Source organism: Hemicordylus capensis, chromosome 4 (assembly GCF_027244095.1).
Source record: "Hemicordylus capensis ecotype Gifberg chromosome 4, rHemCap1.1.pri, whole genome shotgun sequence".
Taxonomy (NCBI): domain Eukaryota; kingdom Metazoa; phylum Chordata; class Lepidosauria; order Squamata; family Cordylidae; genus Hemicordylus; species Hemicordylus capensis.
The window spans coordinates 166,705,730-166,720,463 of record NC_069660.1 but is presented as its reverse complement, the minus strand read 5'-3'; the positions used below and the strand labels follow the sequence as shown (position 1 = coordinate 166,720,463).

The 14,734-nt window shown below is 42.6% G+C and overlaps 1 protein-coding gene across 18 annotated transcripts in view; it reads left to right on the top strand.

Annotated features, from left to right (window-relative positions):
- The window catches only part of MTA1 (metastasis associated 1), a 254,529-nt gene that overhangs the window by 53,553 nt on the left and 186,242 nt on the right, over positions 1-14,734 (top strand). For all 18 annotated transcript variants that reach the window (XR_008306726.1, XR_008306725.1, XM_053248452.1 and 15 more), the window contains one exon: positions 1,845-1,962. Coding sequence is in view for 16 of the 18 variants with exons in the window: in XM_053248452.1 (XP_053104427.1) it covers positions 1,845-1,962 (118 nt within the window). In the remaining 2 variants the exon portion in view is untranslated. The remainder of the gene's footprint in view (positions 1-1,844; positions 1,963-14,734) is intronic.

Here is a 14,734-nt window from a genome sequence, read left to right as displayed (position 1 = left end):
CTAAGCGTTGGTGCCCCTTTCCAGGGGCCTCCTCCCTCCCAGTGAGTAACCTGTAGGTATGTAGAGGGAGGTGTGTGGGGTGGGAAGGAAAGGAGTGTATCAGAGGGAGTTTGCTAAATTTACCTAGTTGCATTTCTGCTGTGTTAAACTGTGTATGTTTGTGACTTGGTTTTACATAAAATCATAAATATTATTTAAATTATTATTTTAAAAATATTTTTTGCTTATTTATTTGAAATGTTAAGGGGCCCCCGCAAGGCTGATTCACCCCCAGCCCTGCACCCCTCTAGGGACAGCCCTGATGGAGGGGGAGGAGGACGGGAGGCGGCAGTGGCTCCCCCAGTGCAGAATGTTGGGGGGGATAAAAAATTTTGCACAGCGTGCTATGCGCACCACATACCTTCAATTTCTGTATCTGTGTCTGTTGCTGTGTTGTGCGCATACTGAACTGATACTGCTGTCCATAACAGAAATCTTTCCAGTCACTGATAGTGGAAATTAGAGGGAACACTGGAGCCAGCACAACACCTTCTACTGGGGAACTTCTTTATAATCCTTGCTATCTAGTCTGCTAGGTCGCTCCTGTCTGCTTTAATTGGCCATGATCGGTAAGGGTCAGGAGGGCATGTGGTTGGCTGTATACCTTAAAAGATCTTGTCCACCTTAGGCAATGGAAGCTAGAGAGAATCCATTTATAGGGACAAGCTGGTGCTGAAAGTACTATGTTCGGGCTATCTCTTAATTAGAGTTCATGTCAGAACAGACATGAGTGACTTTATCTGTTTGATTAATAGTTTCCTACAAGCTCAATAGGTAAATTTTATGTGACCTGAAAGCTGACTTGTGCACACCAAACCAGTATATAAACTCACATCAGAAACTTGGAAAATTGTTAATCTTCCTCTACAGTTTAACACTGTAAAGTTGATCAAGCTTTTCTGAGCCACCAAGAATCTCTGCCTGTACGATTGTCTGTGTAATTATTCTTTCATAATGAGGGAACCCTGTGCCTGAGAGTCAGGCAGCCAGAGGATCTTAGATTGTGAGAATAATATGTGATGCTTGGATATTTGTATGTGGGAGGACCAAGATACATGTGAAACCATCACATCATATTCTACCCCAACATGGCACTCTATTGCTGAAAGTAGGGGAAATCATGTTGCATTCTAGGAAGCAGAAAAACTTTAATAAAGTGTTCTGAATTTTTTTTATTTCATTGGCTTTTGAATGATTAATATAGTGCATCATTGGCTTTTGAACAATTAATATAGTGCAATATATTGTAATATATTATATTATAATATAATAGCCAGCGTGGTGTAGTGGTTAGAGTGCTGGACTAGGACCGGGGAGACCTGAGTTCAAATCCCCATTCAGCCATAAAGCTAGCTGGGTGACTCTGGGCCAGTCACTTCTCTCTCAGCCTAACCTACTTCACAGGGTTGTTGTGAAAGAGAAACTCAAGTATGTAATGCACCGCTCTGGGCTCCTTGGAGGAAGAGCGGGATATAAATGTAAAAAATAATAATAATAATAATATTGTGACATTTTGTATTTAAGAGAAATCATATTAATTTTTAGTTGCATCATCTATATTCTAAAGCAAAAGTCATTAGTTTATTAGTTTGTTTATTTATTTATTTATTAAAACATTTTTATACCGCCCAAAACTTACGTCTCTGGGCGGTTTATGACAGAGATCTTAAGCATTTAATATTTTCCTCTCTCTAGTCCTGGTTCCTTGTTCTCATTTTGATTTTGAAAGAGAAGTTAGAAGAGTTTATACATGGGATCCAAGCTGTCAGGAATACTAAAAATGTTACTTTGCTTGTCATTTCTAGGACTTCTTTTTTTATTCGCTAGTATATGATCCACAACAGAAGACTCTTCTGGCTGATAAAGGAGAGATCAGAGTTGGAAACAGATACCAGGCTGACATAACAGACCTACTGAAAGAAGGTAACTAAATTTCTCATCTTTGCTCAAATCCATAAATAATTCATATCCTGCTAAGGAAAGGTTTTACAGAATTGACAATAAAATTTAAGAACAAGATATAAACTCTGCCACCTGTAGAACATCTGTTAAACTGCAGAGTGTTTTTATTATTTCTGTATCTAATAGATCTTAGTGGTTATCCTTCACAAGTTTTGTGCCGGCAGTAGTCCCCATGGAAGGATTTCAAGCTCCTCAAAACACTCTGAATTTTCACCTGCCGTGCACAGAGCGTGCTCGGCATCCTCGGTGGCAGAGTGCTTCCCAGCTCAGTCCCTTTCAAACTGTTGTTGTGGACAGTTCCCTCAGATTCTTTCTCCTTGTGCTTGGTTTCTGAAAGGAGAAGTTACAGTTTACTTGTTTTATCCAACCTCAGACTGTGTTAGATCATTTTCTGCCTCATTTAATTTATTTCTCTGACTTTGAACCATTTACTCTGCCTCACCCACTTAACTTTGGTTGCTAATGGACTCTAAAAAGACCTTTAAACATTGCTCTACTTGCCACGGGGCCCTCCCCTCTTTGGACAAACATGACCAATGTCTGTTCTGCTTGTGGGAAGACCATAACATCCATGCCTGTAAGATTTGCTTACCTTTTCCCAAACAAATGCAGAAAAGTAGATCATTGGGTTTGAGAGCAGCTCTCTACGAACAGACCCTTTGACTGTCAACATCGATGCCACTTTCACCAACATTGCTGACTCAGTTGACATCAACAATTTCAAAGCTGGGCTCAGCTCCATCAACATCTTCTAGTATGGCCTCACAGACTACTTTCAAAAAGCCTCGTGATGTGTCGAAGGATGGACATAAATGCCAGAAGAAGCGAAAATATCGGGAAGAGGAATTCTCTTCTCATCCCAAACATTGCAAAATTTGGATCATCGACAGTGTTGATGTTGCTCCATCAAAATCTGGCTCTCCAGCACCCACTCCAATGCCAACACAACCCTTGACATCCATTGGTGTACACTCATCGCCCTCTACATGACCTCATGGTCAATTACTGACATTGACATCGTCCGCCTTCTGGATGCCATCCCCGTTGGTTGTCCAAGCGGACCGTTCTCATTCGTCGTCCTCTTCACTTGAGATCATCAAAGAGGATTGGATAGCCCCACCTTCTCAGCCCTTGACATCGACATTGACCATAGTGCCTCCAGTGTTATTGGTCTCTACCGACATTGGTCTTTCATCAACATCAGGGACTCTACCAATCTCTGCTGTCTCTCAGCCCAAGAATGCACCCGTTGCTTCGTCTTCATCTCCTCTTTGGAGAGGAGAGCTGGTCTTGTGGTAGCAAGCATGACTTGTCCCCATAGTTAAGCAGGGTCTGCCCTGGTTGCATCTGAATGGGAGACTAGAAGTGTGAGCACTGTAAGATATTCTCCTCAGGGGATGAAGCCGCTCTGGGAAGAGCAGAAGGTTCCAAGTTCCCTCCCTGGCTTCTCCAAGATAGGGCTGAGAGAGATTCCTGCCTGCAACCTTGGAGAAACTGCTGCCAGTCTATGAAGACAATACTGAGCTAGATAGACCAATGGTCTGACTAAGTATATGGCAGTTTTCTATGTTCCTATGTCTGTCCTTTTGACACTAGTTTTTGGAGCTACTTTCTGGTTGATACCATCAGTATCGAGGGAATACCCTCTCTTCCAAGACTTTGAATCTATCCTGGCCTCTCCAGTAGTAACACCATCAGGGTCCACCTTTAAAGGAGAACTTGCATTTTTGGCGGTATAAAAATGTGTTTAAATAATAAAAATAAAATAAATAACGGTTTTTCACTCCATGATCTCAACATTGATGAAGATAACATTGATTCAAGAATCTCACCTTCATCTCCTCATGATGCCTACCATATGACTAACAAGAATTATACTTTGGAAACTGCCTTGATTCAAATAATCAGTTACACCACAAAATCCTACAGACATTTTGTTCAAGTGTCTGCTGTACCCACCTCCTGTTCCATTACTCCCCATTAAACCAGCCGCACCACAACTAACTGAACCAATGCCCCTGGTTCCTCTTTCCAAGGTACCTGCTCCTCCTGTGGGATCTGAAATCCCTACTCCAGTGCCACAAAGACCTGTCTGTGGTGAAGACTATACTTCCTCAGACTCAGATAACGAATCTGCATACACTGAGAACCCGTCTGATCCTTCACAATGTGGCAAACCTCCCTTCAAACTCCCCAGTGGAGGAGACCAAATCCTGTTTCATCCAGGTAGCTGACATGGCTAAAGTCCTCAACCTGCAGCTTAAGTCCCTGGTCTATGCAGTTAAGGATCTATGATTTTGTGGCCTCCACCTCCATATCCCAACTAGCTGCACTCCCCATGCTCCATTGCTCATAAATTCTGCCTGATCAGCATGGGATGGCTCATCTTCGTCAGCTTCAACCTCCAGAAGATTGGGAAACTTCTTGAGGGTGCAGGAGGACAATTGCAAATTCCTATCCAAGCACCCACCCCCACCCCCCAACCAAACCCTTTAGTTGTGGATTGTGCTATGGGAAGCAAATTTGGTCACAAATACTTTGCTCCAATCAATAAAGAAGGTCAGAAACTAGATTATGTAGAGAGGGAAATCTACTCCTCATGTTCTTTGTCTATGAAAATAGCTACTTAATAATAATAATATAATAATAAACTTTATTTGTTAGCTGCCCCATAACCAATTGTTCTCTGGGCGGCTCATAACAGAGGATTAAAACGTACAATAAAAACACATTAAATCATAACAGACAAAAAAGGTAAAAATAAAATACAAAATACAATACAAAACAGCTTAAAAACTCATTTTGAAATTAAACATCAGAACAAATCTGAAAACCCGAACTTAAAAATCTGAATTTAAAAGGCCTATGTGAACAAAAAGGTCTTTACCTGGCATTTAAAAGAACAAACTGATGAAGCCAGGCAAACCTCACTGGGGAGGCTATTCCATAAATTGGGTGCAACCACCCAAAAGGCCCTCTCCCTGGTAGCCACCTGCCTCACCTCTTTTGGCAGAGGCACCTGGAGGAGGGCAGATCTTAAGGTATGGGTTAGTGACATAAGGGGCAAGGCGCTCTCTCAGGTAACCCGGTCCCAAGCCATTTAGGGCTTAAAAGGTTAAAAGCAGCACTTTGAATTGGGCCAGGAAACTAACTTGGAGCTAGTGCAGCTGGCAAAACACTGGTGTAATATGATCAAAACTTGGCATGTATGTCTAAGTTCCACTACTCAGTTTGGAAAGGGCTCAGGGACGATTTGCAAAATGCATCTGACCCTATCCAAGCTAAGTTCAGAGAACTTCTTTCAAAATCAGTGGATATCACATGCCAGACTCTGAGCACAGCTAAACTTTTAGTGGAAATGCAGTCCTGCATATTGGCTAGCTACATCTCCTTAAGACACCATGCCTGGTTATGCTCCTCATCTCGTCTGCCTGACATGAGAGATAAGATTTAAGACCTCCCTTTCAATGGGGAGTTGCTATTCAGCTCCCAAACAGATGAAACTATGGAGCAAATGAAAAAACAACCACACCAAAGTTTGATTTTTTGAAAAAATGAAAAAAATCAAAATTTACAGCCAAAACATTTATCTTTTCAATTCCTCATATCTACTCTAATCACTTTCAGCAATATGAGAGACCCAGAGACCCATATGGCCACTCCGATGAGATAGATGACATAAGATTCTTCCAGCTCTCCCAGAAATGCTCTTTCCTTCAAAGGAATAAACCCCACTTGAAGAGCAATTTTAAAAAAAATTTATGTTTTATATCCCGCTCTTCCTCCAAGGAGCTCAGAGCGATGGACTACATACTTAAGTTTCTCCTCACAACAACCCTGTGAAGTAGGTTAGGCTGAGAGAGAAGTGACTGGCCCAGAGTCACCCAGCAAGTATCATGGCTGAATGGGGATTTGAACTCGGGTCTCCCCGGTCCTAGTCCAACACTCTAACCACTACACCATGCTGGCAAACACCAAGACTAGCCCAAACGGGGACTTTGACTTCTTGGCTCCCTTGCCCATTGGACCTTCTGCATCCATAAGACTTGCACCCTTTCTTTCAGCTTGGTGTCTTATCACATCTGGCACCTGGGTGCTAAGTATCATCTCTGCTGGCTACACCATGGAATTCAATACCCCTCCCCCTTTCCTAGTCATCTTAAGTGGAGCAGCAGGGAAATGCTTGACTAACAAGCAGAAGGTTGCCAGTTTGAATCCCCACTGGCATGTTTCCCAGACTATGAGAAACACCTATATTGGGCTGCAGCGACATAGGAAGATGCTGAAAGGCATCATCTCATACTGTGTGGGAGGAGGCAATGGTAAACCCCTCCTGTATTCTACTAAAAGAAAACCACAGGGCTCTGTGGGCGCCAGGAGTCAAAATCAACTTGATGGCACACTTTACTTTACCTTTACCCACTTTCCTAAGCTATAAAACTCATCCCAGCAACTCTCACATTACTAGTGGAAGTCCAAGAACTGTCCAGAAGAACAATAGAACTGAAAAGACAGATAGGCGGGCTTTTACTCCATGTACTTCCTAGTACCCAAAAGAGATGGTAGTCTCTGTCCAATTCTAGACCTCCATTTCCTGAAAAAATTCATTCAAATGAAAAAATTCTAGATGTCTTTTCCCCCAGCTCTTTCCCCTTTTAGCAGGTGAAAAGTGGTTCGCTATGCTGGACCTCAGAGAGATGCTTATTTCCACATGGGGATTCAGTTGAGGCAAAAGAAGTACCTTCAGTTCACTGCGGAAGACCAAGTCTACCAATATACAGTCCTCCCCTTTGGTCTCTCCACGGCCCCACAAAGTGTATGAGCAACATCATCACCCACCTCAGAATGGAGAGCGTCTCAGCTTTCCTGTACTTAGATGACTGGCTGATCACCTTCCCAGACAAATCCCTGCTGATCAGCCACATCCAATTAGTAATCACAGTCTTAGAGGATCATGGTGTACAAGTGAATCTCAAGAAGTCCATCCTGATACCTCAGAAGTCTCTGACGTACATTAGCTCGGTGTTTGACACAACATTTCTTCTTCCAGAAGAAAGACGAGCCTCTCTCTGACATGTGGATCATTTTTTTCGTTCTAAACCCTCTCAGGAGGTGCAGTCCATCCAACATCTCTTGATGGCTTCTTGCATGGCCACCGTCCAGCATTCTAGGCTTTGCATGCAATGCCTCCAGACGTTGCTCCTCTCATCTTTCAGACCAAATGTGGAGTGGACAGCCAGGACATGCCACGTCTGCTCCCACAATCAGTACTGGACTCTGTTGTGATGAGCCCTTCTGGAAAACCTCACAGTGGGTGTCCTATTCTATTCTCCTATCACCATTTTGAATCTCACAGCATACGCCTCCTTGATAGGATGGGTCAGTACTGAGGGACCAAACAGTCCAGATCTACTAAACAACAACACCTCCATTGCTTATATCAATCCACAGTGTGGCACAATTTCCAGATCCCTTTGCATGCAGTTCTGGGACTGGTGCATAAAACATCACATTTATCCACTGGCCCACTGGTTCATAAAACATCATATTTACCCACATCAAGGGTACTGACAGTACTCTGTCAGACAGCCTCAGCAGAGAAATTGATTTTTCCTGCCAACACGAGTGGGAAGTCAACAATGACATCCTTTCTGATCTCTTCCATCAGTGGGAAACTCCCCAAGTGGACCTCCTTGCTACTCACCTCAACAAAAAGTGTCCACTCTTTTGCTTGAGGGCGGCAGTAGGGAAGGGTTCCCTCGGGGATGCCTTAAAGATCCCCTGGAACACCTGTATTACCTCTTTCCACCTTTTCTGCTCCTGTCCCATGTTGTGAGTGAAATCCTTCAACAACAAAAAACAAAATGCATCATACTCACACCATGATGGCCGAGACAGCCATGGTTCTCCCTCCTCTTCCGCTTCTCCCAGAGCCTTCATCACTGCCTGCGTCAGCATCCAGACCTCCTCTCGAAGAACAGCAGCAAGGTCCTTCACCATAACCTCTGCACATTGAACATGACAGCCTGGAGGGTCAACTTTTAGATCAGATTTTGCTCCATGAGAGGAAGGCTTCCACCAGGTGTAATTACTCCTGCAAATGGAAGAAATTTATCAACAGTGTGAAGTCAAAAAGCTTCAAACCAACCATGGCCTCCATATACCAGGTCCTGCTATACTTGGCTTTGTTGAAGGACTCAGGCCTTTCTAATTCACCCGTAAAGGTCCATATGTTGGCTCTTTCTGCAGAACACTCGGGGTAGAACTCTAAAACATTATTCTCCCATCCTGACTGCAAAAGATTTCTAAAAGGTCCGAACAACCTTTTTACCAGTACAAAAGCTAGTTGGACTCTGGAATGTTTCTCTCGTATACTCCACTCTTTCTGAGGCTCCCTTCGAGCCATTGTCCATAGCCACTCTTAAACTGCTTTCCCTTAAACTGCTCTCCCTAAAGAACTCCTTCCTAATCGTGATAACCATTGCTAATCCGTGCTAGGAGGATTAGTGAATTGACTACTTTAGGAGCTGAATTTCCCTTTGCTACCTTTTACCCTAATAAAGTTGTCATGTGGACCAGCACTGCATTCCTACCCAAGGTGGTCATGGATTTCCATATCAACCAGGACATTGTCCTCTGTACGTTCTTCCTGGACCATTCCTCACCCTTGGAATGCTCCCTCCATTCCCTAAATGTTCATAGGGCACTTCTTTTTTACCTCTGCAGGACCAAAGACTTTAAACAGTCCAGTAGACTTTTCATTGCTTTTGAGGGCAACAACAAGGGACAACCTATTTCCCAGCAAAGACTTGCAGAATGGCTGGTCCAACTGATTCATATCTGTTACGACAAACAAGGCATAGAGTGTCCCAACAGTGTTAAAGCCCATTCCACTAGGGCTGTGGCCATCTCCTCTGCTCACCTCTCTAGTGTTGGGCTCTCTGAGACAAGGAAAGCCGCTACCTGGTCATTGAACTTACTGTTTGTTAAGCATTATCCCTTAGACATCCAATCTGCAGCTGAGGCCACCTTTGGGTGGGCGGCGCTAAAGAAAGTTCTCTAATATGCGTACTCAAGCCCACCTCCTTCCATGGAGAGCTCGCTAGTCACCCACGTTGTGAAGGATCACCACTAAGATAAACAGGTTGCTTATCTGTAACTTTTGATCTTTTGGTGATCTGGTATCATTCACAATATTCACCTGGCCTCCCTGCTCTTACCTTTCCTTCCTTACCTTAACAGCTCAACCAGGTCATTCTTCCATCAGTGGCCATTCCTTTTTCCAACAGCTGCTCTTCAGAAACTGAGCTAGGAAGTGCTCCACCACCAAGGATACCAAGTGCACTCAGCGTGCGAAGGGTTCTGCTTCAGAGTGCTTTGAGGAGCTTGAAATCCTTCCGCAGGAACTATTGCAAAGGTGCAAAGCCCATGTTGCGAATGATACCAGATCACCAGAAGATCAAAAGTTGCAGGTGAGCAACTTATTTATACTACCCAGGAATAGGTAGTATCTATTCCTGGGTAATATAAACAGGTTGGTCACTTTTGATCTTTTGATGATCCACTATCATTCACAATGTGGGCTTTGCGCCTGAGCAATAGCTGCTATCTATTCCTTGTTAGATGGTTATACTGATTAGTCATCTTATGCTATATAGACATCTATGGTTTCTTTAATAGTTATTGATGTGGTTCCTTTAATTTCTGAAACCTTTTATAATACTGCTTCTCAATGATTCATAGCAGTTTCCAAAATTTTGAAAAGTGATTCTACAAACACCATTTAAAAAACTTTTACAAACATTTGAAAAACAATTCCAATAAAAGACATTACAATTCCTGTAATTAAAATTCTATACCCAGTTTAGATCTGAAGAATTCAGAGCAGGAGAGCATTATAAAAGACTCTTTAAAAAAGAAAAAGAAAAAAAGACCTTTATTTGCTTTTTAAATACTGAAAACATCAGAGGCTTGTGGGCTTCCCTGGGGTAGTAGTTCCATAGTATTGGGGCTATGGTGAAAGTGCCTTTATTTTTACCTGCTTCTGAGTCCTGCCCTCAGGAGCTACAGAGAACAAGTCTGCTCCTTCTTCTGTATGACAGACCTTCAGATATTTGAAGACAGTTATTATATTCTTAGTGTTTTCTTCTCCAGGCTATACATACCTGGCTTCTTTAACCATTCCTCATAGGACTTGTATTTCAGACCTCACCATCTTTGTTGCCCTCCTATGAACTCATTCCAGTTTATTAATGATATTCTTAAAATACTGGACTTGGAATTAAGCACATTGTTCCAAGTGATATATCTTGGATATCTAGCATAATAGAAATAGAAATCAATCAATCAATCAAATAAATAAATGGAACAGTTACTATTTATTATCTGAACAGTATGCCTCTATTAATGCAGCCTAAGATTGCATTTGTGTGTTTAGCATCTGCATATCACTGGTTGCTTATGTTCAGTTTTTGGCCCAGTCTCTCCCATCCTCTATTTGTGCATTTGATTTTTCTCTGCTGCTGGACATCTATTGTAGGTTCTCCTTCCCATCTGCTCCAGAAACGACTATGCTAATTAGCCAAGCTTTAAGAAAGCTGAGAAGGAGAACCCAATCCAGTTCTTTTAGTCCTACATTCAACTCCAGAGACAGCCACTCTCTTTGCTCGTGCTAGAGGCCTATCTCTTAATCTGCAGACTAGCTTACACTCTTTTCCTCTGTTCTTTGCTTTGAGAGATCTTTTCTTCATTGCTCATTCTTCTTCTGCAATCTCTTTTATTTATTTTTTTAAACCCAACAACCTTTTTCCTTACTTGGATTTTGCTTTACTTCTTTTTTTTCTTCCACTATCTTGTGTAGTTTGGGCGGTACACAAATATGTTACATTAATTAATTAATTAATTAATTAATTAATTAATTAATTATCTACCTACCTCCTCCTGACCCTCATGGCCTCTGGGAGCTCAAAGGAAAAAAGCTGAGCAAAGATTTCTCACCTAAGAAAAAAGCAGCAATTAGGGACAAACCGGTGGCCATTAGGGGGAGTGCACCCAGCACCACTAGACCCTCATCACCTCCGTGCTGCTCTCAAGAAGGCTCTTCTGGAGAATCAGCTTCCAGCTGCAATTCATGCTGCTGGTGCTATGAAAAGAGAACCTGATAGGAGGCTTTACCAGGCGAATATCGCCCACAACCCAACAAGAAAGGCAAAACAAAGGCAGCCCAGGAGCTTGAAGCAGAGCACCAGCCACAAGCTTTGCCCACTAGTGGCTCCATACCACTCCATACCAGAGGAACCCTTGCAGTCCCTGCAGCTATTGGAGCCCATCAACAGCCTTCTCCCAGGTCAGCCAACGTTTCTGAATTTCTTCTGTTTTCCTTCCCTTTGCTTATAATGTATTGCATGGTGGTGTGGTCACTTTCCCACAGGTTTCTCCCCTTTTTCATTTCATCAACCAATTATCTTGGTAGGGGTTAAGTCTAAGATAGCTTGTTCCTTCTTCCACATTCTGAAAGATGGAAGTTGTCAGCAAGGCAGGTCAAGACTTTATTGGACCTCTCCCTCTTAGCAGAGTTAACTTCCAACAGATGTCAGGATAGTTCAAATTCTTCATTACTACGTTGGTGTGCCTCTTTGACCATTTAGTAATCTAAGTTGGGAAAGCATCATCCATGTCTTCCACATGGCCAGTTAAATTATAGTAAACTCCTGCAGTGGTATTGCTTCTATTTTGCTCTTATTTTATTGTTATCCATATACTTTTGAGTGGGCGTCCATGCTCACATTCATGGAGTACTGTGCACATGTGTACATTCTTCACATATAATGCAATCCCTCCTCCCTTTCTGTTGTGTTTATTCCTTTTGAAAAAGTTGTACCCTTCAAGTACTATATTCCAGACCTGGATCTTGTTCCACCAAACTTCAGTCTTGCCCATCAAATTATATTTGCCTTCCTGTGTTAGGATTTCAAGTTCTTCCTGTGAGTTAGTGTATAGACATTGGAGACCATGGATATCACTGTCTACTGGCTTCCCTGCTGTCCTGTGAATTTATGAGCAACCCCTTCTCTGGTGCTTCTCCGCCCACCCCCTCCTTTTTTTGCTTCAGTACTTCTTTCTGGGCTTTTGTCTCCCTTTTTAACAAGCTTCAGTTTAAAGCCCTTTTGATCAGGTTAGCGAAGCTCCTGCCAAACATGTTCCTTCCAGCTAGTGCCAGAAATCCTTCATGTTGGTAGCATACACTGTGATTCAGTAATTTGAACCTTTCACCATCTCACCATCTCACCATCCCCTGCTTTAAAAAACCCCTCCCTTTCTCCACCATACACATCCGTGTTTTGTTCCTTCTGCAGTCCCTTTACAACATTCAAAGTTCTTCATTCTTTGCCACATACATCTTTTACCCACCCCTCTCTCTCCATCATCCACCCCCTTCTTCTTCCCTTCTGTGCATCCTCTGCAACCTGCCATCACATCTATTTCTTTCCTCCATTTGCCAGCAAAGGTTGATTATATGAATAACAAACTTAAATATGAAGAAAAAGATCCATAAAATCAGAGCTAAAAAGTGTGCATGACTTGAACTACAAATTTAAACCTCACATTCAGTCATCAAATTGTAATCTACAGGATTCTGTCAGTACTTTCTCAACAAATCCACCACATGAATATTTTCCTCCTGCTCAGGAATTGCTACTATCATGATATTATGGTACTTCTGTGGCTTCTCACCCTCCAGATCAATGACCTTAGCTTGGAGGTTTGTTATTTCAGCTTGAAGCTTTCTGATTTCTCCCTGACAGGCTGTTGCTCCATTCACCACCTCCATTAGCTGACCCTAAACCACATCCACCATTGATGAAATTTTAGTCATTGGGTTTGGTTACCTCCAACTCCTTTCTTAGGCTTTGCTGATCCTTTTCACCTCTTCAGTATTTCTTGCAACCTCTTTCAATAATGTGAGTATAGTATTCATATTCACCTTGCCTGGGTTTGTGCTTTCTAATGCCCCTGTCATCTTGAGAGGCCATATTCTCACTAACTTTCTTTACATTTTTTCCAGAGGCCTCAGAAGCTGCCGAATTCTTGCTCCCCACTGCTTGGGGATTATTCTGAAAAGCATTAGGCTTCATACTGACCTACAGGTAAAACTCAAAAAATTAGAATATCGTGCAAAAGTTCATTAATTTCAGTAATGCAATTAAAAGGTGAAACTGATATATGAGATAGACACATTACATGCAAAGCGAGATAAGTCAAGCCTTAATTTGTTATAGTTGTGATGATCATGGTGTACAGCTCATGAGAACCCCAAATCCACAATCCCAGAAAATTAGAATATTGTGAAAAGGTTCAACAGTCTAGGCTCCAGGTGTCCCACTCCAATCAGCTAATCAATCCATAACACCTGCAAAGGGTTCCTGAGCCTTTAAATGGTCTCTCAGTCTGGTTCATTAGGAATCACAATCATGGGAAAGACTGCTGACTTGACAGTTGTGCAGAAAACCATCATTGACACCCTCCATATGGAGGGAAAGCCTCAAAAGGTAATTGCAAAAGAAGTTGGATGTTCCCAAAGTGCTGTATCAAAGCACATTAATAGAAAGTTATGTGGAAGGGGAAAGTGTGGAAGAAAAAGGTGCACAAACAGCAGGGATGACCGCAGCCTGGAGAGGATTGTCAGGAAAAGGCCATTCAAAAGTGTTGGCGACTTTCACAAGGAGTGGACTGAGGCTGGAGTTAGTGCATCAAGAGCCACCACACACAGACGGATCCTGGACATGGGCTTCAAATGTCGTATTCCTCTTGTCAAGCCGCTCCTGAACAACAAACAACGTCAGAAGCGTCTTACCTGGGCTCAAGAAAAAAAGAACTGGTCTGTTGCTCAGTGGTCCAAAGTCCTCTTTTCTGATGAGAGCAACTTTTGCATCTCATTTGGAAACCAAGGACCTGGAGTCTGGAGGAAGAATGGAGAGGCACACAATGCAAGATGCTTGAAGTCCAGTGTGAAGTTTCCACAGTCTGTGTTGATTTGGGGAGCCATGTCATCTGCTGGTGTTGGTCCACTGTGCTTCATTAAGTCCAGGGTCAACGCAGTCCTCTATCAGGAGACTTCATGCTTCCTTCCGAAGATGAGCTTTATGGGGATGCTGACTTCATTTTCCAGCAGGACTTGGCACCTGCCCACACTGCCAAAAGTACCAAAACCTGGTTCAATGACCATGGGATGACTGTGCTTGATTGGCCAGCAAACTTGCCTGACCTGAACCCCATAGAGAATCTATGGGGCATTGCCAAGAGAAGGATGAGAGACATGAGACCAAACAATGCAGAAGAGATGAAGGCCGCTATTGAAGCATCCTGGTCTTCCATAACACCTCATCAGTGCCACAGGCTGATAGCATCCATGCCACGCCGCATTGAGGCAGTAATTGCTGCAAAAGGGGCCCAAACCAAGTACTGAATACATATGCATGCTTCTACTTTTCAGAGGTCCGATATTGTTCTATTTACAATCCTTGTTTTATTGGTTCCATGTAATATTCTAATTTTCTGGGATTGTGGATTTGGGGTTCTCATGAGCTGTACGCCATGATCATCACAATTATAACAAATTAAGGTTTGACTTATCTCACTTTGCATGTAATGCATCTATCTCATATATCAGTTTCACCTTTTAATTTGCATTACTGAAATTAATGAACTTTTGCACAATATTCTAATTTTTCGA